Source organism: Melanostigma gelatinosum (assembly GCF_949748355.1).
Source record: "Melanostigma gelatinosum genome assembly, chromosome: 23".
Taxonomy (NCBI): domain Eukaryota; kingdom Metazoa; phylum Chordata; class Actinopteri; order Perciformes; family Zoarcidae; genus Melanostigma; species Melanostigma gelatinosum.
In genome coordinates this window covers 10,986,341-11,012,634 of record NC_136656.1, presented here as the reverse complement: position 1 = coordinate 11,012,634, position 26,294 = coordinate 10,986,341, and the positions used below count along the sequence as shown (strand labels likewise).

General features: G+C 32.5%; 1 protein-coding gene across 3 annotated transcripts in view; it reads left to right on the top strand.

Annotated features, from left to right (window-relative positions):
- kdm6ba (lysine (K)-specific demethylase 6B, a) overlaps positions 1–4,703 on the top strand; it is a 56,420-nt gene extending 51,717 nt beyond the window's left edge. For 2 of the 3 annotated variants that reach the window (XM_079295361.1, XM_079295362.1), the window contains exons 15-24: positions 129–334; positions 450–547; positions 631–699; positions 861–1,009; positions 1,128–1,242; positions 1,722–1,909; positions 2,000–2,141; positions 2,306–2,432; positions 2,906–3,076; positions 3,162–4,703. In XM_079295361.1, the coding sequence (XP_079151487.1) occupies positions 129–334; positions 450–547; positions 631–699; positions 861–1,009; positions 1,128–1,242; positions 1,722–1,909; positions 2,000–2,141; positions 2,306–2,432; positions 2,906–3,076; positions 3,162–3,176 (1,280 nt within the window). In that variant the 3' untranslated portion in view covers positions 3,177–4,703. Of the gene's footprint in view, positions 1–128; positions 335–449; positions 548–630; positions 700–860; positions 1,010–1,127; positions 1,243–1,721; positions 1,910–1,999; positions 2,142–2,305; positions 2,433–2,905; positions 3,077–3,161 lie in introns of those variants that run through there. The other variant, XM_079295363.1, reaches the window with a different exon arrangement.
- Positions 4,704–26,294: the final 21,591 nt, after the last annotated feature.

Genomic DNA, 26,294 nt, shown 5'->3' with positions numbered 1-26,294 from the left:
GAGCATTAATTCGCCTCTAAGCATCTTGCTACTTACAGCCTTGCTCAAAATGTGGACCCATTAGTTGCAAACAATATACTATTAATCTGCATCGATTGGTTGTAACGTAAATGTGTCCTTGTTTTAAGACCTGGGACTGTTTTCTACAAAGTCACTTGTGGAAGCTAATGCAGAGCAGGCGGTGGAGGTGAGGACTCAGGTACAGCAGCCTGCTGATGAGAACTGGGACTCCAGCGGGACCGGCCAGACGTGGCCCTGTGAGAGCAGTCGATCCCACACCACCATTGCCAAGTATGCCCAGTACCAGGCCTCCAGCTTCCAAGAGAGCCTGCAGGTAAATGATGTTCTACTATCCCTGCCACTAATAGTGATACTGTTGGTACTTCTCCTACCCGTACTCTGAACATTTAGTTTCATGGTTTCTTATGTGCTGTGATTTGTGTCTCCAGGAGGAGAAAGGCAGCGATGATGAGGACGACGAAGATGAGAAGAAGCCGTCAAACAGTTTAGACACTCCAAGCAAGGACAGCTCTAAAGAAAGTAGCAGGTAAGGATAATGTGCAAAGTTTACTGATCGTGTTTTGCAGTTGTTAGTAACACTTAACAATACGAATGTTTTCATTTCCTCAGTGGTGAGCAGAAACAAGTGGGGAAGATAATTAAGTTTGGCACCAACATTGACCTCTCAGATCCCAAGAGGTGAGCAACTTCAAAAGATCATCCTTAGACAAAAGCAATTTATGTGAGAAAGTATTGTAGTATTCAAGTGTCAATACAGCAGCATGATCATAGCAAGCACAGCTCCTTGTACTACATCTGTTTATACATGCATGAAGATAAAAGTTGACGTCTTTGCTTAGGTGGAAGTCCCAACTTCAGGAGTTGCAGAAGCTGCCGGCGTTTATGCGTGTGGCATCCAGTGGAAACATGCTGAGTCATGTTGGACACACCATCCTAGGCATGAACACTGTCCAGCTCTACATGAAAGTTCCAGGGAGCCGAACACCAGGTAATGTCTGAAACAGGTGGAAGACACCTTTAGTTAAACACAGTATGAAACACAAGTTTAATTCTAAATCACCAGGAAACACCTTTATATGTGACAATATTCTTCCCTTAATCAACAGGTCACCAGGAGAACAATAACTTTTGCTCGGTGAACATCAACATTGGCCCTGGAGACTGCGAGTGGTTCTCCGTCCATGAGAACTACTGGCACGCCATCAGTGACTTCTGTAAAAAGTGAGTAGACACTAACTGCAGTCCTTTAGTCTGAGTGTGCAGTGGGAGGCTGCCTGAACGCTGTGGTGAGAAGGATTTGCCATGTAGTCTGTTTTGGTTTTGCTCCACTTATCAACATATTTGGATGATGCTGTTTGAAGTTCATCCACAGATAGTAGTCAGTTGAGCTTGATTAACCATGCTAAGCCAACTACAGGTGATAGAATTCCCCGGGCCCAGATGGTGTCCCCCCTCCCCCCCGCCGGCCGTCACTCTGATGAACAATTAATCAGACATATTGCATCTTCGCACTATTACCACCTTCTGCACTAATATCCCGAATCCATTGTCATTGTTCTTTATGCTTAGTTTCTCTGTTCTACTTTGTTTTTTATGTGTGAGCAATGTGTAACTGGAGTCAAATTCCATGTATGCGCATGCATACATGGCCAATAAAGCTGATTGTGATTCAACATACCCTTTTCCTCTTATGTGCTCAGGCATGGAGTGGACTACCTGACAGGGTCCTGGTGGCCAGTGTTGGAGGACCTCTACAAATCAAACATCCCAGTGTACCGCTTCATCCAGCGGCCTGGAGATTTGGTGTGGATCAACGCTGGAACTGTTCACTGGGTTCAGGCCGTTGGCTGGTGCAACAACATCGCGTGGAATGTCGGCCCTCTCAATGGTAAGGAGTGCACCGTCTGGTGACCAAATACAGACTACTTCAACAATAGCTAGAGTATTTTGTAAAACATTGTTTCACGTGTATCTGCAGCTTACCAGTACCAGCTGGCCATTGAGAGGTTTGAGTGGAACGAAGTGAAGAAGGTGAAGTCCATTGTCCCCATGATTCACGTGTCCTGGAACGCAGCCCGCACTGTCAAGATCACTGACCCAGACACTTTCAAGCTGGTCAAGTGAGTACACATGAACTGTACTTAGTTACACCACTTCACAATCAACATTACAACCTGGATTGAAGTAGTACTTATTGCTGGGTTGGATTGCATTTGAAATGATACATACGCTAAGCTGTATAAAAAATATTTAAACATTTGTTTGTATTCTTACCCTTCGCCAGACACTGCCTGCTGCAGTCCATGAAGCACATCCAGATTCTGCGGGACCAACTGGTGGCTGACGGGAAGAAGTTATCTTATCAGAGTCGGGTCAAGGATGAGCCTGCCTACTACTGCAACGAGTGTGACGTGAGTGGCTACTAGTCTCTCTTTGTCACAGAGTCACTTGATTAAGCCTGCTATGAATTCTACCTTCATGAGCACAGAGGTTATTAGACATTTTGGAGGCTGTAGGTTTTGGATAATTAGTCTACTCTAAAGTATTAGAAACACCTAAGGGTCTCAACTAAGCAAGGTATTTTATTTTATATGTTTGCTCAGCTATATATCTGAGATTTGATTCACTGACTAAAGGGTGAGAAGTGACTGATACTTAGAGAGACATGGAGGTTCTTATGGCTTCCCCCTTCAGAATGCAATACAACTCCACAATAAAATGCAAGGCTGTTGTTCTAGACTACATAACCTTGGTGTACATATTAAAGTCATTTTCTAGCAATAATGGCAAACGGTTCCAAGTGACAAACCTTTTCAGCATGTGACCAAGCTGATGACGAGCATAATTACCGGGAATGTTTCCTAACCTATTCTCTCTTCTACAGCTGGAGGTGTTCAATTTGTTGTTTGTGACAAGTGAGAACAACAGCAGGAAGAGTTATGTGGTTCACTGTGAGGACTGCGCACGTCAGCGGAGCCCCAACCTGACGAACGTAGTGGTGCTGGAGCAGTACCGCACAGAGGAGCTCATGAACACATACGACTCATTCAATCTGGTAAGCAGACGCGTGCCTCTGTTCAATGTTCCTGCCGTCTTTTGTCGCTCCTTTCTGACTTAGACTCTGTTTTGTGTCTCACCAGGCCTCCTCCCGGTGACAGAGCTCCCCTCCTGCGTCTCCTCAGCCATAACCAAAACTCCTGCAAGCCAGGACAAAAGACACAGTTTCACTTTGGTTTTCAACTTAACGTTTCATTATTTAAAATCATTTTTGCTACTACTGCGAACACTTGCCGAACAGCCAGTTGAATACGTTTACTCACCATTACTGTTTACAAAAATAAATACCAAGCCGCCAATAAAATACCAGTTTACTCTCAGATGGTGCTTTTAACCAGACACCCACCAGGGGGCAGCCGGTGCTGCCATTGAACAAACTGCAGAGGGTACACGATGGTGTGTTTGTGTCAATACCAGGGAACTTCAGCTGTTCCTGTTGTTCTCGTCTTGAATACTGAGATTTGTACATGCTGTTTGCAATTTTTGTGGGGTGCTGTCTTTTAAAAAAAATAATTTATTGATTTGTTTTTTCTAAACTAGCTCAACCTAGATATATACCACATTGGCCTTGTATTTAGAAGAGAGACAAAATGAAAAATACTAATAATAGAGATATGAACATTTTTCTAGAGCATTAAGAATTAAAAAAAAATACAAATGTTTGGAGCGCTTCAAAACATACGGGTTTTAACGACTTTGGTTGTTTTGGGGGGGATTTCATTTTGTATTTCAAATTCTTGTATGTGTTGTAAATCTTGTGTTTGTATGAATTATACTTTAATTTCCTCTGGCGAATAATAAGTTGTCACGCATCAGGTCTTTTTGTTCATTTCTTCCATCTCTTTAAAAAAAAGAAAGAAAAAAATCATTGCCATCTGGTGTTTGTGTGTTGTACCTTTGATTGTTTTGTTCCAATATGCAGACTTAGTATTTCCTGGATTATTATTTTTTTGCATTGTACATTTAATTTAAAATGTTTCTTCTATTTATTGGATATCAATGGTCTCCCTTTTTTTTTTAAAGGGTTGTACAAGTTTGCGATATTGTTTCCCTCTTTATTTTTTTGAGTAAGCGGTTGCTCCATAAGAACTGAAATGTGGGGTTGTGTGTCCACGGGAGGAGAGGCTGCTGTTTCTCTGGTGCTTGCCTCTCACGACTCCTGCCTTTTTCTTCCGATATATTAAATGATATCTTTATCTTGAATATAACACCACATTTCCTGTAGACAATAGGCACACTGCTCACGTAGAGAAGATCACTAATGGAATGCTGTGTTTGTATGCTCATTAAGTGTTTTGAGAAATGGTCATTTTTTTTATTATGTAGGGGCTTTTAGATGAGATTTTATATTATGTTTAATATGATAATGGGATAGATGGTGCTAAAAGTTCTCTTTGAACAACTTCTCTTTATCTTCTTAAAATGAGAATTCTATTTTTCCTGTTGCAATATTACCTTATCCTTTTTCTTCTCTTTGTGGTCATTTATTTATAACTGCACTGTTTAGAGAATTCACACAGACATACTTGCAGACACACACACCAAACTGAGCCAGACGTCTTAAACACTTTGTGAATTTGTGTGATATTACTATTAATAATAAAAACTTTTTGATAAATCCAAAAGAGACTGGTAAATATCTGATTCTTTTCCAATCAACTTGCTTGGTGACACCTCTAGAGTCAGTGTTGTTCCTCATAAGACACCAATAGACATTTTTTGATGACACAACATACTATACTATGACTTTTTCAACATGCTATACTATGACTTTTTGTTACTTTTTCAACATGCTATACTATGACTTTTTGTTACTTTTTCAACATGCTATACTATGACTTTTTGTTACCTTTTTCAACATGCTATACTATGACTTTTCCAACATGCTATACTATGACTTTTTCGACATACTATACTATGACTTTTTGTTACTTTTTTCAACATGCTATACTATGACTTTTTGTTACCTTTTTCAACATGCTATACTATGACTTTTTCGACATACTATACTATGACTTTTTGTTACTTTTTTCAACATGCTATACTATGACTTTTTCGACATGCTATACTATGACTTTTTCGACATACTATACTATGACTTTTTGTTACCTTTTTCAACATGCTATACTATGACTTTTTCGACATACTATACTATGACTTTTTGTTACTTTTTTCAACATGCTATACTATGACTTTTTCGACATACTTTTCGACATACTATACTATGACTTTTTGTTACTTTTTTCAACATGGTATACCATGACTTTTTCAACATGCTATACTATGACTTTTTCGACATGCTATACTATGACTTTTTGAACATACTATACTATGACTTTTTGAACATACTATACTATGACTTTTTCGACATGCTATACTATGACTTTTTGAACATACTATACTATGACTTTTTGAACATACTATACTATGACTTTTTCAACATGCTATACTATGACTTTTTCAACATGCTATACTATGACCTTTTTTCGACATGCTATACTATGACTTTTTCAACATACTATACTATGACTTTTTGTTACTTTTTTCAACATGCTATACTATGACATTTTGTTACTTTTTCAACATGCTATACTATGACTTTTTGTTATTTTTTTCAACATGCTATACTATGACTTTTTGTTACATTTTTCAACATGCTATACTATGACTTTTTCAACATGCTATACTATGACCTTTTCAATATACTATACTATGACTTTTTGTTACTTTTTTCAACATGCTATACTATGACTTTTTCAACATACTATATATACTATGACTTTTTCAACATACTATACTATGACTTTTTCAACATACTATACTATGACTTTTTGTTACATTTTTCAACATGCTATACTATGACTTTTTCAACATGCTATACTATGACCTTTTCAATATACTATACTGTGACGTTTTGTTACTTTTTTCAACATGCTATACTATGACTTTTTGTTACTTTTTTCAACATACTATACTATGACATTTTGTTACTTTTTTCAACATGCTGTACTATGACTTTTTCAACATGCTATACTATGACTTTTTGTTACTTTTTCAACATGCTATACTATGACTTTTTCAACATACTATACTATGACTTTTTGTTACCTTTTTCAACATGCTATACTATGACTTTTCCAACATACTATACTATGACTTTTTGTTACTTTTTTCAACATGCTATACTATGACTTTTTCGACATACTATACTATGACTTTTTATTACTTTTTTCAACATGCTGTACTATGACCTTTTTCGACATACTATACTATGACATTTTCAACATACTATACTATGACTTTTTATTACTTTTTTCAAGATGCTGTACTATGACCTTTTTCGACATACTATACTATGACTTTTCGACATACTATACTATTACTTTTTTCAACATGGTATACCATGACTTTTTCAACATACTATACTATGACTTTTTCGACATGCTATACTATGACTTTTTGAACATACTATACTATGACTTTTTGAACATACTATACTATGACTTTTTCAACATGCTATACTATGACTTTTTCAACATGCTATACTATGACCTTTTTTCGACATGCTATACTATGACTTTTTCAACATACTATACTATGACGTTTTGTTACTTTTTTCAACATGCTATACTATGACATTTTGTTACTTTTTCAACATGCTATACTATGACTTTTTGTTATTTTTTTCAACATGCTATACTATGACTTTTTGTTACATTTTTCAACATGCTATACTATGACCTTTTCAATATACTATACTATGACTTTTTGTTACTTTTTTCAACATGCTATACTATGACTTTTTCAACATACTATACTATGACTTTTTCAACATACTATACTATGACTTTTTCAACATACTATACTATGACTTTTTGTTACATTTTTCAACATGCTATACTATGACTTTTTCAACATGCTATACTATGACCTTTTCAATATACTATACTATGACTTTTTCAACATGCTATACTATGACTTTTTGTTACATTTTTCATCATGCTATACTATGACTTTTTCAACATGCTATACTATGACCTTTTCAATATACTATACTGTGACGTTTTGTTACTTTTTTCAACATGCTATACTATGACTTTTTGTTACTTTTTTCAACATACTATACTATGACTTTTTCAACATACTATACTATGACTTTTCGACATACTATACTATGACTTTTTCAAGATGCTATACTATGACTTTTTCAACATGCTATACTATGACTTTTAGTTACTTTTTTCAACATGCTATACTTTGACTTTTTGTTACTTTTTTCAACATGCTATACTATGACTTTTTCGACATACTATACTATGACTTTTTCGACATACTATACTATGACTTTTCGACATACTATACTATGACTTTTTCAACATACTATACTATGACTTTTTATTACTTTTTTCAACATGCTATACTATGACCTTTTTCGACATGCTATACTATGACTTTTTGTTACTTTTTTCAACATACTATACTATGACTTTTTCAACATGCTATACTATGACTTTTTGTTACTTTTTTCAACATGCTATACTATGACTTTTTCAACATACTATACTATGACTTTTTCGACATACTATACTATGACTTTTTCAACATGCTATACTATGACTTTTTGTTACTTTTTTCAACATGCTATACTATGACATTTTGTTACTTTTTTCAACATACTATACTATGACTTTTTCAACATACTATACTATGACTTTTCGACATACTATACTATGACTTTTTCAACATGCTATACTATGACTTTTTGTTACTTTTTTCAACATGCTATACTATGACTTTTTCGACATGCTATACTATGACTTTTTGTTACTTTTTTCAACATGGTATACCATGACTTTTTCAACTTACTATACTATGACTTTTTCAATATACTATACTATGACTTTTTGTTACTTTTTTCAACATGCTATACTATGACTTGTTACTTTTTTCAACATACTATACTATGACTTTTTCAACATTCAAAGTTCAAGTTCAAGTTCAAAGTTCACTTTATTGTCAAAGTTTCCACATGTGTTATGCATACAGAAAATTCGAAATGCCGTTTCTCGCAGTCCCACAGTGTAATATAGACATGAACATATACATAAAATAGAATAAAGTTAAGAACATAAGGGCCTAGATAAAGGATTAAACAAGTAGCAGCAGAGAATAAAAAGTGACTGGTGCTGATAAAAAGTGACTGGTGCTGATAAAAAGTGACTGGTGCTGGATGAGGGAAGGGGTGTGAGGGGGAGTAGATGTCCTGGTATGTTCCATTTGAGGCAGTGGGGAAAGGTGGGTGAGGGGGAGGGTAGAGAGGTCAGGGGAGAGATGGCAGGGGGGGAGAGAGGGGGAGCGAGAGGAGAGAGGGAGGGAGAGAGTTCAGCATCCTGACCGCCTGGTGGAAGAAGCTGTTCCTCAGCCGGGTAGAGCTCGAACGGAGACTGCGGAACCTTCTCCCTGAAGGCAGGAGGCTGAAGAGGCTGTTGGAGGGGTGGGTGGGGTCACCCGCAATGCCGAGTGCTTTGCGGGTGAGGCGGGTGTTGTAAATGTCCTGTAGTGTAGGGAGTGAGACTCCGATGATCCTCTGGGCAGAGTTCACAATGCGCTGCAGGCTCTTGCGGTTGGAGGCGGTGCAGCTTCCGAACCACAGCGTGATGCAGCTGCTGAGGATGCTCTCAGTGGCGCCTCGGTAGAATGAGAGCATGATGGGGGGGGGGGCTCCTGCTCGCTTGAGCTTCCTGATGAAGTACAGGCGTTGCTGGGCCTTCTTTGCCAGTGCAGTGGTGTTGCTGTTCCAGGTGAGGTCATCTGTGATTGTCACACCGAGGAATTTGGTGCTGCTCACCTGTTCCACAGCAGCACCATTGATGGTCAGAGGGAGGGGGGGTTGGGAGTGGGTTCTCCTGAAGTCAACAACAATCTCCTTTGTTTTCCCCACATTGAGGAAGAGATTGTTATTTTGGCACCAACGGACCAGCTGGTTCACTTCCTTCCTGTAGTTAGTCTCATCGTTGTGGCTGATGAGACCTACCACGGTAGTGTCGTCAGCGAACTTCACGATGTGGTTGGAGCTGTAGTTGGGTTTACAGTCATGGGTCAGCAGGGTGAAGAGAAGGGGGCTGAGCACACAACCTTGGGGGGCCCCCGTACTCAGTGTTAGTGTGTTCGAAGTGTTGTTGTTGACCCGAACAGCTTGTGGTCTCTCTGGTCAACAACAACACTTCGAACACACTAACACTGAGTACTATACTATGACTTTTTCGACATGCTATACTATGACTTTTTGTTACTTTTTTCAACATGCTATACTATGACTTTTTCAACATGCTATACTATGACCTTTTTTTCGACATGCTATACTATGACTTTTTTCAACATACTATACTATGACTTTTTCAACATACTATACTATGACTTTTTCAACATACTATACTATGACTTTTTCAACATACTATACTATGACTTTTTCAACATACTATACTATGACTTTTTGTTACTTTTTTCAACATGCTATACTATGACATTTTGTTACTTTTTTCAACATGCTGTACTATGACTTTTTCAACATACTATACTATGACTTTTTCGACATGCTATACTATGACTTTTCGACATACTATACTATGACTTTTTCAACATACTATACTATGACTTTTTATTACTTTTTTCAACATGCTATACTATGACCTTTTTCGACATGCTATACTATGACTTTTCGACATACTATACTATGACATTTTCAACATACTATACTATGACTTTTTCAACATACTATACTATGACTTTTTGTTACTTTTTTCAACATGCTATACTATGACATTTTGTTACTTTTTTCAACATGCTATACTATGACTTTTTGTTACTTTTTTCAACATGGTATACCATGACTTTTTCAACATGCTATACTATGACTTTTTCGACATGCTATACTATGACTTTTTGAACATACTATACTATGACTTTTTGAACATACTATACTATGACTTTTTCGACATGCTATACTATGACTTTTTGAACATACTATACTATGACTTTTTGAACATACTATACTATGACTTTTTCAACATGCTATACTATGACTTTTTCAACATGCTATACTATGACCTTTTTTCGACATGCTATACTATGACTTTTTCAACATACTATACTATGACTTTTTGTTACTTTTTTCAACATGCTATACTATGACATTTTGTTACTTTTTCAACATGCTATACTATGACTTTTTGTTATTTTTTTCAACATGCTATACTATGACTTTTTGTTACATTTTTCAACATGCTATACTATGACTTTTTCAACATGCTATACTATGACCTTTTCAATATACTATACTATGACTTTTTGTTACTTTTTTCAACATGCTATACTATGACTTTTTCAACATACTATATATACTATGACTTTTTCAACATACTATACTATGACTTTTTCAACATACTATACTATGACTTTTTGTTACATTTTTCAACATGCTATACTATGACTTTTTCAACATGCTATACTATGACCTTTTCAATATACTATACTATGACATTTTGTTACTTTTTTCAACATGCTGTACTATGACTTTTTCAACATGCTATACTATGACTTTTTGTTACTTTTTCAACATGCTATACTATGACTTTTTCAACATACTATACTATGACTTTTTGTTACCTTTTTCAACATGCTATACTATGACTTTTCCAACATACTATACTATGACTTTTTGTTACTTTTTTCAACATGCTATACTATGACTTTTTCGACATACTATACTATGACTTTTTATTACTTTTTTCAACATGCTGTACTATGACCTTTTTCGACATACTATACTATGACATTTTCAACATACTATACTATGACTTTTTATTACTTTTTTCAACATGCTGTACTATGACCTTTTTCGACATACTATACTATGACTTTTCGACATACTATACTATTACTTTTTTCAACATGGTATACCATGACTTTTTCAACATACTATACTATGACTTTTTCAACATGCTATACTATGACTTTTTCGACATGCTATACTATGACTTTTTGAACATACTATACTATGACTTTTTGAACATACTATACTATGACTTTTTCAACATGCTATACTATGACTTTTTCAACATGCTATACTATGACCTTTTTTCGACATGCTATACTATGACTTTTTCAACATACTATACTATGACTTTTTGTTACTTTTTTCAACATGCTATACTATGACATTTTGTTACTTTTTCAACATGCTATACTATGACTTTTTGTTATTTTTTTCAACATGCTATACTATGACTTTTTGTTACATTTTTCAACATGCTATACTATGACCTTTTCAATATACTATACTATGACTTTTTGTTACTTTTTTCAACATGCTATACTATGACTTTTTCAACATACTATACTATGACTTTTTCAACATACTATACTATGACTTTTTCAACATACTATACTATGACTTTTTGTTACATTTTTCAACATGCTATACTATGACTTTTTCAACATGCTATACTATGACCTTTTCAATATACTATACTATGACTTTTTCAACATGCTATACTATGACTTTTTGTTACATTTTTCAACATGCTATACTATGACTTTTTCAACATGCTATACTATGACCTTTTCAATATACTATACTGTGACGTTTTGTTACTTTTTTCAACATGCTATACTATGACTTTTTGTTACTTTTTTCAACATACTATACTATGACTTTTTCAACATACTATACTATGACTTTTCGACATACTATACTATGACTTTTTCAAGATGCTATACTATGACTTTTTCAACATGCTATACTATGACTTTTTGTTACTTTTTTCAACATGCTATACTTTGACTTTTTGTTACTTTTTTCAACATGCTATACTATGACTTTTTCGACATACTATACTATGACTTTTTCGACATACTATACTATGACTTTTCGACATACTATACTATGACTTTTTCAACATACTATACTATGACTTTTTATTACTTTTTTCAACATGCTATACTATGACCTTTTTCGACATGCTATACTATGACTTTTTGTTACTTTTTTCAACATACTATACTATGACTTTTTCAACATGCTATACTATGACTTTTTGTTACTTTTTTCAACATGCTATACTATGACTTTTTCAACATACTATACTATGACTTTTTCGACATACTATACTATGACTTTTTCAACATGCTATACTATGACTTTTTGTTACTTTTTTCAACATGCTATACTATGACATTTTGTTACTTTTTTCAACATACTATACTATGACTTTTTCAACATACTATACTATGACTTTTCGACATACTATACTATGACTTTTTCAACATGCTATACTATGACTTTTTGTTACTTTTTTCAACATGCTATACTATGACTTTTTCGACATGCTATACTATGACTTTTTGTTACTTTTTTCAACATGGTATACCATGACTTTTTCAACTTACTATACTATGACTTTTTCAATATACTATACTATGACTTTTTGTTACTTTTTTCAACATGCTATACTATGACTTGTTACTTTTTTCAACATACTATACTATGACTTTTTCAACATACTATACTATGACTTTTTCGACATGCTATACTATGACTTTTTGTTACTTTTTTCAACATGCTATACTATGACTTTTTCAACATGCTATACTATGACCTTTTTTTCGACATGCTATACTATGACTTTTTTCAACATACTATACTATGACTTTTTCAACATACTATACTATGACTTTTTCAACATACTATACTATGACTTTTTCAACATACTATACTATGACTTTTTCAACATACTATACTATGACTTTTTGTTACTTTTTTCAACATGCTATACTATGACATTTTGTTACTTTTTTCAACATGCTGTACTATGACTTTTTCAACATACTATACTATGACTTTTTCGACATGCTATACTATGACTTTTCGACATACTATACTATGACTTTTTCAACATACTATACTATGACTTTTTATTACTTTTTTCAACATGCTATACTATGACCTTTTTCGACATGCTATACTATGACTTTTCGACATACTATACTATGACATTTTCAACATACTATACTATGACTTTTTCAACATACTATACTATGACTTTTTGTTACTTTTTTCAACATGCTATACTATGACATTTTGTTACTTTTTTCAACATGCTATACTATGACTTTTTGTTACTTTTTTCAACATGGTATACCATGACTTTTTCAACATGCTATACTATGACTTTTTCGACATGCTATACTATGACTTTTTGAACATACTATACTATGACTTTTTGAACATACTATACTATGACTTTTTCGACATGCTATACTATGACTTTTTGAACATACTATACTATGACTTTTTGAACATACTATACTATGACTTTTTCAACATGCTATACTATGACTTTTTCAACATGCTATACTATGACCTTTTTTCGACATGCTATACTATGACTTTTTCAACATACTATACTATGACTTTTTGTTACTTTTTTCAACATGCTATACTATGACATTTTGTTACTTTTTCAACATGCTATACTATGACTTTTTGTTATTTTTTTCAACATGCTATACTATGACTTTTTGTTACATTTTTCAACATGCTATACTATGACTTTTTCAACATGCTATACTATGACCTTTTCAATATACTATACTATGACTTTTTGTTACTTTTTTCAACATGCTATACTATGACTTTTTCAACATACTATATATACTATGACTTTTTCAACATACTATACTATGACTTTTTCAACATACTATACTATGACTTTTTGTTACATTTTTCAACATGCTATACTATGACTTTTTCAACATGCTATACTATGACCTTTTCAATATACTATACTGTGACGTTTTGTTACTTTTTTCAACATGCTATACTATGACTTTTTGTTACTTTTTTCAACATACTATACTATGACATTTTGTTACTTTTTTCAACATGCTGTACTATGACTTTTTCAACATGCTATACTATGACTTTTTGTTACTTTTTCAACATGCTATACTATGACTTTTTCAACATACTATACTATGACTTTTTGTTACCTTTTTCAACATGCTATACTATGACTTTTCCAACATACTATACTATGACTTTTTGTTACTTTTTTCAACATGCTATACTATGACTTTTTCGACATACTATACTATGACTTTTTATTACTTTTTTCAACATGCTGTACTATGACCTTTTTCGACATACTATACTATGACATTTTCAACATACTATACTATGACTTTTTATTACTTTTTTCAACATGCTGTACTATGACCTTTTTCGACATACTATACTATGACTTTTCGACATACTATACTATTACTTTTTTCAACATGGTATACCATGACTTTTTCAACATACTATACTATGACTTTTTCAACATGCTATACTATGACGTTTTCGACATGCTATACTATGACTTTTTGAACATACTATACTATGACTTTTTGAACATACTATACTATGACTTTTTCAACATGCTATACTATGACTTTTTCAACATGCTATACTATGACCTTTTTTCGACATGCTATACTATGACTTTTTCAACATACTATACTATGACTTTTTGTTACTTTTTTCAACATGCTATACTATGACATTTTGTTACTTTTTCAACATGCTATACTATGACTTTTTGTTATTTTTTTCAACATGCTATACTATGACTTTTTGTTACATTTTTCAACATGCTATACTATGACCTTTTCAATATACTATACTATGACTTTTTGTTACTTTTTTCAACATGCTATACTATGACTTTTTCAACATACTATACTATGACTTTTTCAACATACTATACTATGACTTTTTCAACATACTATACTATGACTTTTTGTTACATTTTTCAACATGCTATACTATGACTTTTTCAACATGCTATACTATGACCTTTTCAATATACTATACTATGACTTTTTCAACATGCTATACTATGACTTTTTGTTACATTTTTCAACATGCTATACTATGACTTTTTCAACATGCTATACTATGACCTTTTCAATATACTATACTGTGACGTTTTGTTACTTTTTTCAACATGCTATACTATGACTTTTTGTTACTTTTTTCAACATACTATACTATGACTTTTTCAACATACTATACTATGACTTTTCGACATACTATACTATGACTTTTTCAAGATGCTATACTATGACTTTTTCAACATGCTATACTATGACTTTTTGTTACTTTTTTCAACATGCTATACTTTGACTTTTTGTTACTTTTTTCAACATGCTATACTATGACTTTTTCGACATACTATACTATGACTTTTTCGACATACTATACTATGACTTTTCGACATACTATACTATGACTTTTTCAACATACTATACTATGACTTTTTATTACTTTTTTCAACATGCTATACTATGACCTTTTTCGACATGCTATACTATGACTTTTTGTTACTTTTTTCAACATACTATACTATGACTTTTTCAACATGCTATACTATGACTTTTTGTTACTTTTTTCAACATGCTATACTATGACTTTTTCAACATACTATACTATGACTTTTTCGACATACTATACTATGACTTTTTCAACATGCTATACTATGACTTTTTGTTACTTTTTTCAACATGCTATACTATGACATTTTGTTACTTTTTTCAACATACTATACTATGACTTTTTCAACATACTATACTATGACTTTTCGACATACTATACTATGACTTTTTCAACATGCTATACTATGACTTTTTGTTACTTTTTTCAACATGCTATACTATGACTTTTTCGACATGCTATACTATGACTTTTTGTTACTTTTTTCAACATGGTATACCATGACTTTTTCAACTTACTATACTATGACTTTTTCAATATACTATACTATGACTTTTTGTTACTTTTTTCAACATGCTATACTATGACTTGTTACTTTTTTCAACATACTATACTATGACTTTTTCAACATACTATACTATGACTTTTTCGACATGCTATACTATGACTTTTTGTTACTTTTTTCAACATGCTATACTATGACTTTTTCAACATGCTATACTATGACCTTTTTTTCGACATGCTATACTATGACTTTTTTCAACATACTATACTATGACTTTTTCAACATACTATACTATGACTTTTTCAACATACTATACTATGACTTTTTCAACATACTATACTATGACTTTTTCAACATACTATACTATGACTTTTTGTTACTTTTTTCAACATGCTATACTATGACATTTTGTTACTTTTTTCAACATGCTGTACTATGACTTTTTCAACATACTATACTATGACTTTTTCGACATGCTATACTATGACTTTTCGACATACTATACTATGACTTTTTCAACATACTATACTATGACTTTTTATTACTTTTTTCAACATGCTATACTATGACCTTTTTCGACATGCTATACTATGACTTTTCGACATACTATACTATGACATTTTCAACATACTATACTATGACTTTTTCAACATACTATACTATGACTTTTTGTTACTTTTTTCAACATGCTATACTATGACATTTTGTTACTTTTTTCAACATGCTATACTATGACTTTTTGTTACTTTTTTCAACATGGTATACCATGACTTTTTCAACATGCTATACTATGACTTTTTCGACATGCTATACTATGACTTTTTGAACATACTATACTATGACTTTTTGAACATACTATACTATGACTTTTTCGACATGCTATACTATGACTTTTTGAACATACTATACTATGACTTTTTGAACATACTATACTATGACTTTTTCAACATGCTATACTATGACTTTTTCAACATGCTATACTATGACCTTTTTTCGACATGCTATACTATGACTTTTTCAACATACTATACTATGACTTTTTGTTACTTTTTTCAACATGCTATACTATGACATTTTGTTACTTTTTCAACATGCTATACTATGACTTTTTGTTACATTTTTCAACATGCTATACTATGACTTTTTCAACATGCTATACTATGACCTTTTCAATATACTATACTATGACTTTTTGTTACTTTTTTCAACATGCTATACTATGACTTTTTCAACATACTATATATACTATGACTTTTTCAACATACTATACTATGACTTTTTCAACATACTATACTATGACTTTTTGTTACATTTTTCAACATGCTATACTATGACTTTTTCAACATGCTATACTATGACCTTTTCAATATACTATACTGTGACGTTTTGTTACTTTTTTCAACATGCTATACTATGACTTTTTGTTACTTTTTTCAACATACTATACTATGACATTTTGTTACTTTTTTCAACATGCTGTACTATGACTTTTTCAACATGCTATACTATGACTTTTTGTTACTTTTTCAACATGCTATACTATGACTTTTTCAACATACTATACTATGACTTTTTGTTACCTTTTTCAACATGCTATACTATGACTTTTCCAACATACTATACTATGACTTTTTGTTACTTTTTTCAACATGCTATACTATGACTTTTTCGACATACTATACTATGACTTTTTATTACTTTTTTCAACATGCTGTACTATGACCTTTTTCGACATACTATACTATGACATTTTCAACATACTATACTATGACTTTTTATTACTTTTTTCAACATGCTGTACTATGACCTTTTTCGACATACTATACTATGACTTTTCGACATACTATACTATTACTTTTTTCAACATGGTATACCATGACTTTTTCAACATACTATACTATGACTTTTTCAACATGCTATACTATGACGTTTTCGACATGCTATACTATGACTTTTTGAACATACTATACTATGACTTTTTGAACATACTATACTATGACTTTTTCAACATGCTATACTATGACTTTTTCAACATGCTATACTATGACCTTTTTTCGACATGCTATACTATGACTTTTTCAACATACTATACTATGACTTTTTGTTACTTTTTTCAACATGCTATACTATGACATTTTGTTACTTTTTCAACATGCTATACTATGACTTTTTGTTATTTTTTTCAACATGCTATACTATGACTTTTTGTTACATTTTTCAACATGCTATACTATGACCTTTTCAATATACTATACTATGACTTTTTGTTACTTTTTTCAACATGCTATACTATGACTTTTTCAACATACTATACTATGACTTTTTCAACATACTATACTATGACTTTTTCAACATACTATACTATGACTTTTTGTTACATTTTTCAACATGCTATACTATGACTTTTTCAACATGCTATACTATGACCTTTTCAATATACTATACTATGACTTTTTCAACATGCTATACTATGACTTTTTGTTACATTTTTCAACATGCTATACTATGACTTTTTCAACATGCTATACTATGACCTTTTCAATATACTATACTGTGACGTTTTGTTACTTTTTTCAACATGCTATACTATGACTTTTTGTTACTTTTTTCAACATACTATACTATGACTTTTTCAACATACTATACTATGACTTTTCGACATACTATACTATGACTTTTTCAAGATGCTATACTATGACTTTTTCAACATGCTATACTATGACTTTTTGTTACTTTTTTCAACATGCTATACTTTGACTTTTTGTTACTTTTTTCAACATGCTATACTATGACTTTTTCGACATACTATACTATGACTTTTTCGACATACTATACTATGACTTTTCGACATACTATACTATGACTTTTTCAACATACTATACTATGACTTTTTATTACTTTTTTCAACATGCTATACTATGACCTTTTTCGACATGCTATACTATGACTTTTTGTTACTTTTTTCAACATACTATACTATGACTTTTTCAACATGCTATACTATGACTTTTTGTTACTTTTTTCAACATGCTATACTATGACTTTTTCAACATACTATACTATGACTTTTTCGACATACTATACTATGACTTTTTCAACATGCTATACTATGACTTTTTGTTACTTTTTTCAACATGCTATACTATGACATTTTGTTACTTTTTTCAACATACTATACTATGACTTTTTCAACATACTATACTATGACTTTTCGACATACTATACTATGACTTTTTCAACATGCTATACTATGACTTTTTGTTACTTTTTTCAACATGCTATACTATGACTTTTTCGACATGCTATACTATGACTTTTTGTTACTTTTTTCAACATGGTATACCATGACTTTTTCAACTTACTATACTATGACTTTTTCAATATACTATACTATGACTTTTTGTTACTTTTTTCAACATGCTATACTATGACTTGTTACTTTTTTCAACATACTATACTATGACTTTTTCAACATACTATACTATGACTTTTTCGACATGCTATACTATGACTTTTTGTTACTTTTTTCAACATGCTATACTATGACTTTTTCAACATGCTATACTATGACCTTTTTTTCGACATGCTATACTATGACTTTTTTCAACATACTATACTATGACTTTTTCAACATACTATACTATGACTTTTTCAACATACTATACTATGACTTTTTCAACATACTATACTATGACTTTTTCAACATACTATACTATGACTTTTTGTTACTTTTTTCAACATGCTATACTATGACATTTTGTTACTTTTTTCAACATGCTGTACTATGACTTTTTCAACATACTATACTATGACTTTTTCGACATGCTATACTATGACTTTTCGACATACTATACTATGACTTTTTCAACATACTATACTATGACTTTTTATTACTTTTTTCAACATGCTATACTATGACCTTTTTCGACATGCTATACTATGACTTTTCGACATACTATACTATGACATTTTCAACATACTATACTATGACTTTTTCAACATACTATACTATGACTTTTTGTTACTTTTTTCAACATGCTATACTATGACATTTTGTTACTTTTTTCAACATGCTATACTATGATTTTTTGTTACTTTTTTCAACATGCTATACTATGACTTTTTCAACATGCTATACTATGACCTTTTCAATATACTATACTGTGACTTTTTGTTACTTTTTTCAACATGCTATACTATGACTTTTTGTTACTTTTTTCAACATACTATACTATGACTTTTCGACATACTATACTATGACTTTTCGACATACTACACTATGACTTTTTCAAAATGCTATACTATGACTTTTTCAACATGCTATACTATGACTTTTTATTACTTTTTTCAACATGCTATACTATGACCTTTTTCGACATGCTATACTATGACTTTTTGTTACTTTTTTCAACATGCTATACCATGACTTTTCAACATACTATACTATGACTTTTTATTACTTTTTTCAACATGCTGTACTATGACCTTTTTCGACATGCTATACTATGACGTTTTCGACATACTATACTATGACTTTTTGTTACTTTTTTCAACATACTATACTATGACTTTTTGTTACTTTTTTCAACATACTATACTATGACTTTTCGACATACTATACTATGACTTTTCAACATGCTATACTATGACTTTTTGTTACTTTTTTCAACATGCTACACTATGAATTTTTCAACATGCTATACTATGACCTTTTCAATATACTATACTGTGACTTTTTGTTACTTTTTTCAACATGCTATACTATGACTTTTTGTTACTTTTTTCAACATACTATACTATGACTTTTTCAACATACTATACTATGACTTTTCGACATACTATACTATGACTTTTTCAAAATGCTATACTATGACTTTTTCAACATGCTATACTATGACGTTTTGTTACTTTTTTCAACATACTATACTATGACTTTTTATTACTTTTTTCAACATGCTGTACTATGACCTTTTTCGACACGCTATACTATGACGTTTTTGACATACTATACTATGACTTTTTGTTACTTTTTTCAACATACTATACTATGACTTTTTGTTACTTTTTTCAACATACTATACTATGACTTTTCGACATACTATACTATGACCTTTTCAACATGCTATACTATGACTTTTTGTTACTTTTTTCAACATGCTATACTATGACCTTTTTCAACATGCTATACTATGACCTTTTTCGACATGCTATACTATGACTTTTTTCAACATACTATACTATGACTTTTTCAACATACTATACTATGACTTTTTCAACATACTATACTATGACTTATTATTTTTTTCAACATGCTGTACTATGACCTTTTTCGACATGCTATACTATGACTTTTTCGACATACTATACTATGACTTTTTGTTACTTTTTTTAACATGCTATACTATGACTTTTTGTTACTTTTTTCAACATGCTATACTATGACTTTTTGTTACTTTTTTCAACATGCTGTACTATGACTTTTTGTTACTTTTTTCAACATGCTATACTATGACTTTTTGTTACTTTTTTCAACATGCTATACTATGACTTTTTGTTACTTTTTTTAACATGCTATACTATGACTTTTTGTTACTTTTTTCAACATGCTATACTATGACTTTTTGTTACTTTTTTCAACATGCTATACTATGACTTTTTGTTACTTTTTTCAACATGCTATACTATGACTTTTTCAACATGCTATACTATGACTTTTTCGACATACTATACTATGACTTTTTCGACATGCTATACTATGACTTTTTCAACATACTATACTATGACTTTTTCAACATACTATACTATGACTTTTTCAACATACTATACTATGACTTTTTCAACATACTATACTATGACTTTTTATTACTTTTTTCAACATGCTATACTATGACCTTTTTCGACATGCTATACTTTGACTTTGTTACTTTTTTCAACATGCTATACTATGACTTTTTCGACATACTATACTATGACTTTTCGACATACTATACTATGACATTTTCAACATACTATACTATGACTTTTTCAACATACTATACTATGACTTTTTTCAACATGCTGTACTATGACCTTTTTCGACATGCTATACTATGACTTTTTGTTACTTTTTTCAACATACTATACTATGACTTTTCGACATACTATACTATGACTTTTTGTTACTTTTTTCAACATGCTATACTATGACCTTTTTCGACATGCTATACTATGACTTTTTTCAACATACTATACTATGACTTTTTCAACATACTATACTATGACTTTTTCAACATACTATACTATGACTTTTTCAACATACTATACTATGACTTTTTCAATATACTATGACTTTTTGTTACTTTTTTCAACATACTATACTATGACTTTTTCAACATACTATACTATGACTTTTCGACATGCTATACTATGACTTTTTGTTACTTTTTTCAACATGCTATACTATGACTTTTTCAACATGCTATACTATGACTTACTTTTTTCAACATGCTATACTATGACTTTTTCGACATGCTATACTATGACTTTTTCGACATACTATACTATGACTTTTTCGACATGCTATACTATGACTTTTTGAACATACTATACTATGACTTTTTGAACATACTATACTATGACTTTTTTAACATACTATACTATGACTTTTTCAACATACTATACTATGACTTTTTCAACATACTATACTATGACTTTTTCAACATACTATACTATGACTTTTTATTACTTTTTTCAACATGCTATACTATGACCTTTTTCGACATGCTATACTTTGACTTTTCGACATACTATACTATGAGTTTTTGGTACTTTTTTCAACATACTATACTATGACTTTTTATTACTAATTAATTAAAAATGCCAAAGTATATAAAAGTGACATAAAAGGTTTGGAGAAACCCCAATGTTTGTTAAGCAGGCGCTTCTACGTAAGATAAGATAAGCTCATCACATTATATTGGTCAAATACTAGTCATACAAGTACATGTTGTGAAATTCTTGACCTCAAATCCCTTCAATTGTGTCATAACATACATAAAAATTCAATGACAAAGAATGTATCCATACTCGTAATAAACCTAGCATTGGGTTAGTCACTCAATTAATCGTCTTGTACTTCATTCCATTAGTCTATCTGTGTTGTTTCATTGATATATTGACCAAAGGAGTTATCGCAAACTAGTGTTGAAGTGCCATCTCATAATAAATATAGAGTAAATGTAAGTTGATGTGTGTCACTGATGTAACTGATCTGAATTTGAATGTATTATATTAAAGGGTCCACAAAAGGGTATTTAAAGTTCTTGAACTAAATTATAAAATTCCTGCATATACCATGGTCAACAGATAATTTGATCATACTCAAAAAGCACCACACAGCATCACAATTAGACTGAATTCAACTTTTCTGTCATCACACCATAAATCCAGTGCAAAACAAAGGTCGAACTGGCCTCATCTGATAGCGTTTAGGACCTAGGGGTGCGCAATATGCATACAATTCTCTATCTTAATATGCAATTGTCCATCACTATATTATGTATTGTGATAATGTTTTTGTATGGATAAACTACCCAAATAGGAATATCTGGTTTGGGCTAAACCACTGAATTACAATACATACCTGACACATCAAAGTACCCCATCGGATTGAGGCAAAAATTATGCGAACATTTCATATTGGCATGAAACATAACTGAAAAACCAGGAGACATTGCAAGGACAGCTTACCACCATATAAACAGTATGGCAAAATCTTTGACAGTTGATGAACTTATTTGTCTCACTGTATCGCCATATCGTCCAACCCTATTAGAACCCTATACCTCATATCATATTTTCACTCAAAGTAGAGCCTCTTGTCTGAAATACTTCCAACTCCTAGCTTTACCTTAAAATAGTGACAAAATTGTTATGGACTGAAATAGACCACAAGGCTTAACACTCAAAGTGTCAACTGTCAATTTCTGCGTTCTCTATACATTCCAAAAGGAGTAATTCTTTTTTTTTACGACACATCCCCCCTCACCTTCGGAAGCCCATCTTAAGCCCCTTAAAACTCCACTCCTACAACAACAAGTCATATCCCTGAGCTGTGCCAAACATTTGTCACAGCTTTGTCATTTGCGTCCCAAACTTGAGCTTCCTATTGTTAGCAATGCGTGTGAAAAAATAGAAGGCTGAAGTCAATATAAAAGTTTCCATTTAGACATCAGGATCCAGGGTAAACTAAGGAAGGAGATTGTAGAGCAGGAAATAGCAGGCCGCAGTAACAAGACTGCTCGGACTTTGGTTTCCTCATTGATAATTCATTTGGGAGTCAAACAACACCTTTAAACTTCATACACAAAAAGCAGAGCACCAATGTATTCTTTTCAGTTACGTAAACTAGTAATGTGTAAACTATGTTGCCTAACACGACAAATCAAACCTCCTCCTCCCATTTACTGTACCGGGAATGCGTTTTTATGTCATGTTGCAGAATCGGTTCATAAAGTGCAGAAAAGTTAGAGAAAGAAACTTCACCATGTCGATGTCCTCTTTACACTATAAAACACAAATCTGTGTCTGGATGTACGTAAATAGGGGGATGGATAATCCTGTAGAATTTGCATAAAAATATGCCTGAATGAAAGGTGACCATATGGAATGTAAGTACAGTTAAAAAGCCATACCAGTAGGGACTGGTAAAGAATATTGCCTTAAAACTTTAAGATAGGATCTCCGTTGTCTTGAAATGTGTCCGTAAAAAGCTTACGCTAATTAATTCAACACTTAAAATATAATTTTGGTTGCTCGAGACATAAACTAACTTCTGACTTGCACTAAAGAAGAAAATCAGGACGTTTTTTTCTCGTGTGTTTTCTAAGGTCTGCCTTGACATCCGGTATGGAACCTGACGGAATAATACCCAGTGTTCCCAGCCGGTGTGACAAAGCAGCGGCAGGTCACTGTGTCCTCGGGTCAAGTTAGGTGCCACGGGCAGGCAGAAGGACAGAGCATTACTTGACAGACTGAAGGAAATCCTGCGTCAAACAACACAGGAAAACCACTCCGTCCGTCCTTTGGTCCAGCCCTTTGCAGTCAGGTGATGATGAGAGGATGAATGCTCTTCCCTCCGCAAACGACAAGATGTGTTAGCGGTCCAATCAACACCACATGCGATAATGATGGAGAAAACTTTGAAGGTCTTTCATGCTGCTCTTGTTGAGCTTGACAGGAAAGATTATGTATTAACTATTTAATCTCTAATGAAACATTCCCCAAAGGGGATACCATGTGAACTCCTCTAACAGCAGTGACATCGGCAATACCAATTAAAGACCAATGCCAAAAATGAAATGATAAAAAATGATCTACTGAAAGACGAGTCCATAAACTAATGTCAAAGGGTTCCTCACCTTTACTGTGAACCATCATGCTATTTCAGACCTATTGTTGCAGGAGCATGAATAAACATAAATCTCTTAATAGTTTCTACACGGACACCCACACGGAGGGGAAACAAGGCCAGCATGGGGACCAGCGGACTGGAAGTAAACAAACATTGCAATCTCACAGGGTAGAATATCAGGATCAGACAACACTAATTATTCAGCTTGAGCTCTAACTAGCTTTAAATTAATCATTTAACTGATTACCGGCTTCCTCGATATCTTTGTCGTTTTTACTTCATCCTCCTCTACTTCTGTATCTCAGAGAATCCAAGCTTTAATCTTAGAACATCTCCTGATAGTATATTTCATCAAACATTGTAAACAGTGCAGACCGACGTCTGTTTCATGGCTTCTATCTTTACATCATGCAACTACTGCATACCCGAAGGTTGACCTCTCCTATAACAAATCCTCAACAAGTACAAATTATTGCTTCGCCTCCACAGACTATGCTTCCAAACCACTACATAAGAAGTTTCTGACAACTTCAGCAAGACATTAACCTAATCTGTTTTTACAGTGTTAATCAGCCAATTCATCTCAAGACACATCACATCCCCTTTACTACATGGATGCTGTTAGTTTATGCTTCAAAGGTTTAGCCTTGTCAAGTCCTTACAGCAGGATGTTTTAGAGCAGCATGGTGACTTAGCGTTCAGAGACAATGTCCTTCAAGAAACACTGTTTCCACTTCTTTATACGTCATTAAGTGAGGCCCTTTCAGTTCAACGCACACACCCCAACATGGGATAAGTAAGCCCGGTTCTGATCGTTCTAAATACCCCGGGATGTCCATAAAGTACAAGTCAAATGCAGCCTCGAGAAAACTAAATCCCATATCAATATTAAAAACAAAATGTTCCTGATGAAGTCTGATGAAACATTCACAGAGTCAACACATGGAGAAAGTTTATTATGTCACGCAATAACACCATTCAATTTGTTTTCAACACTAAAGCAACAC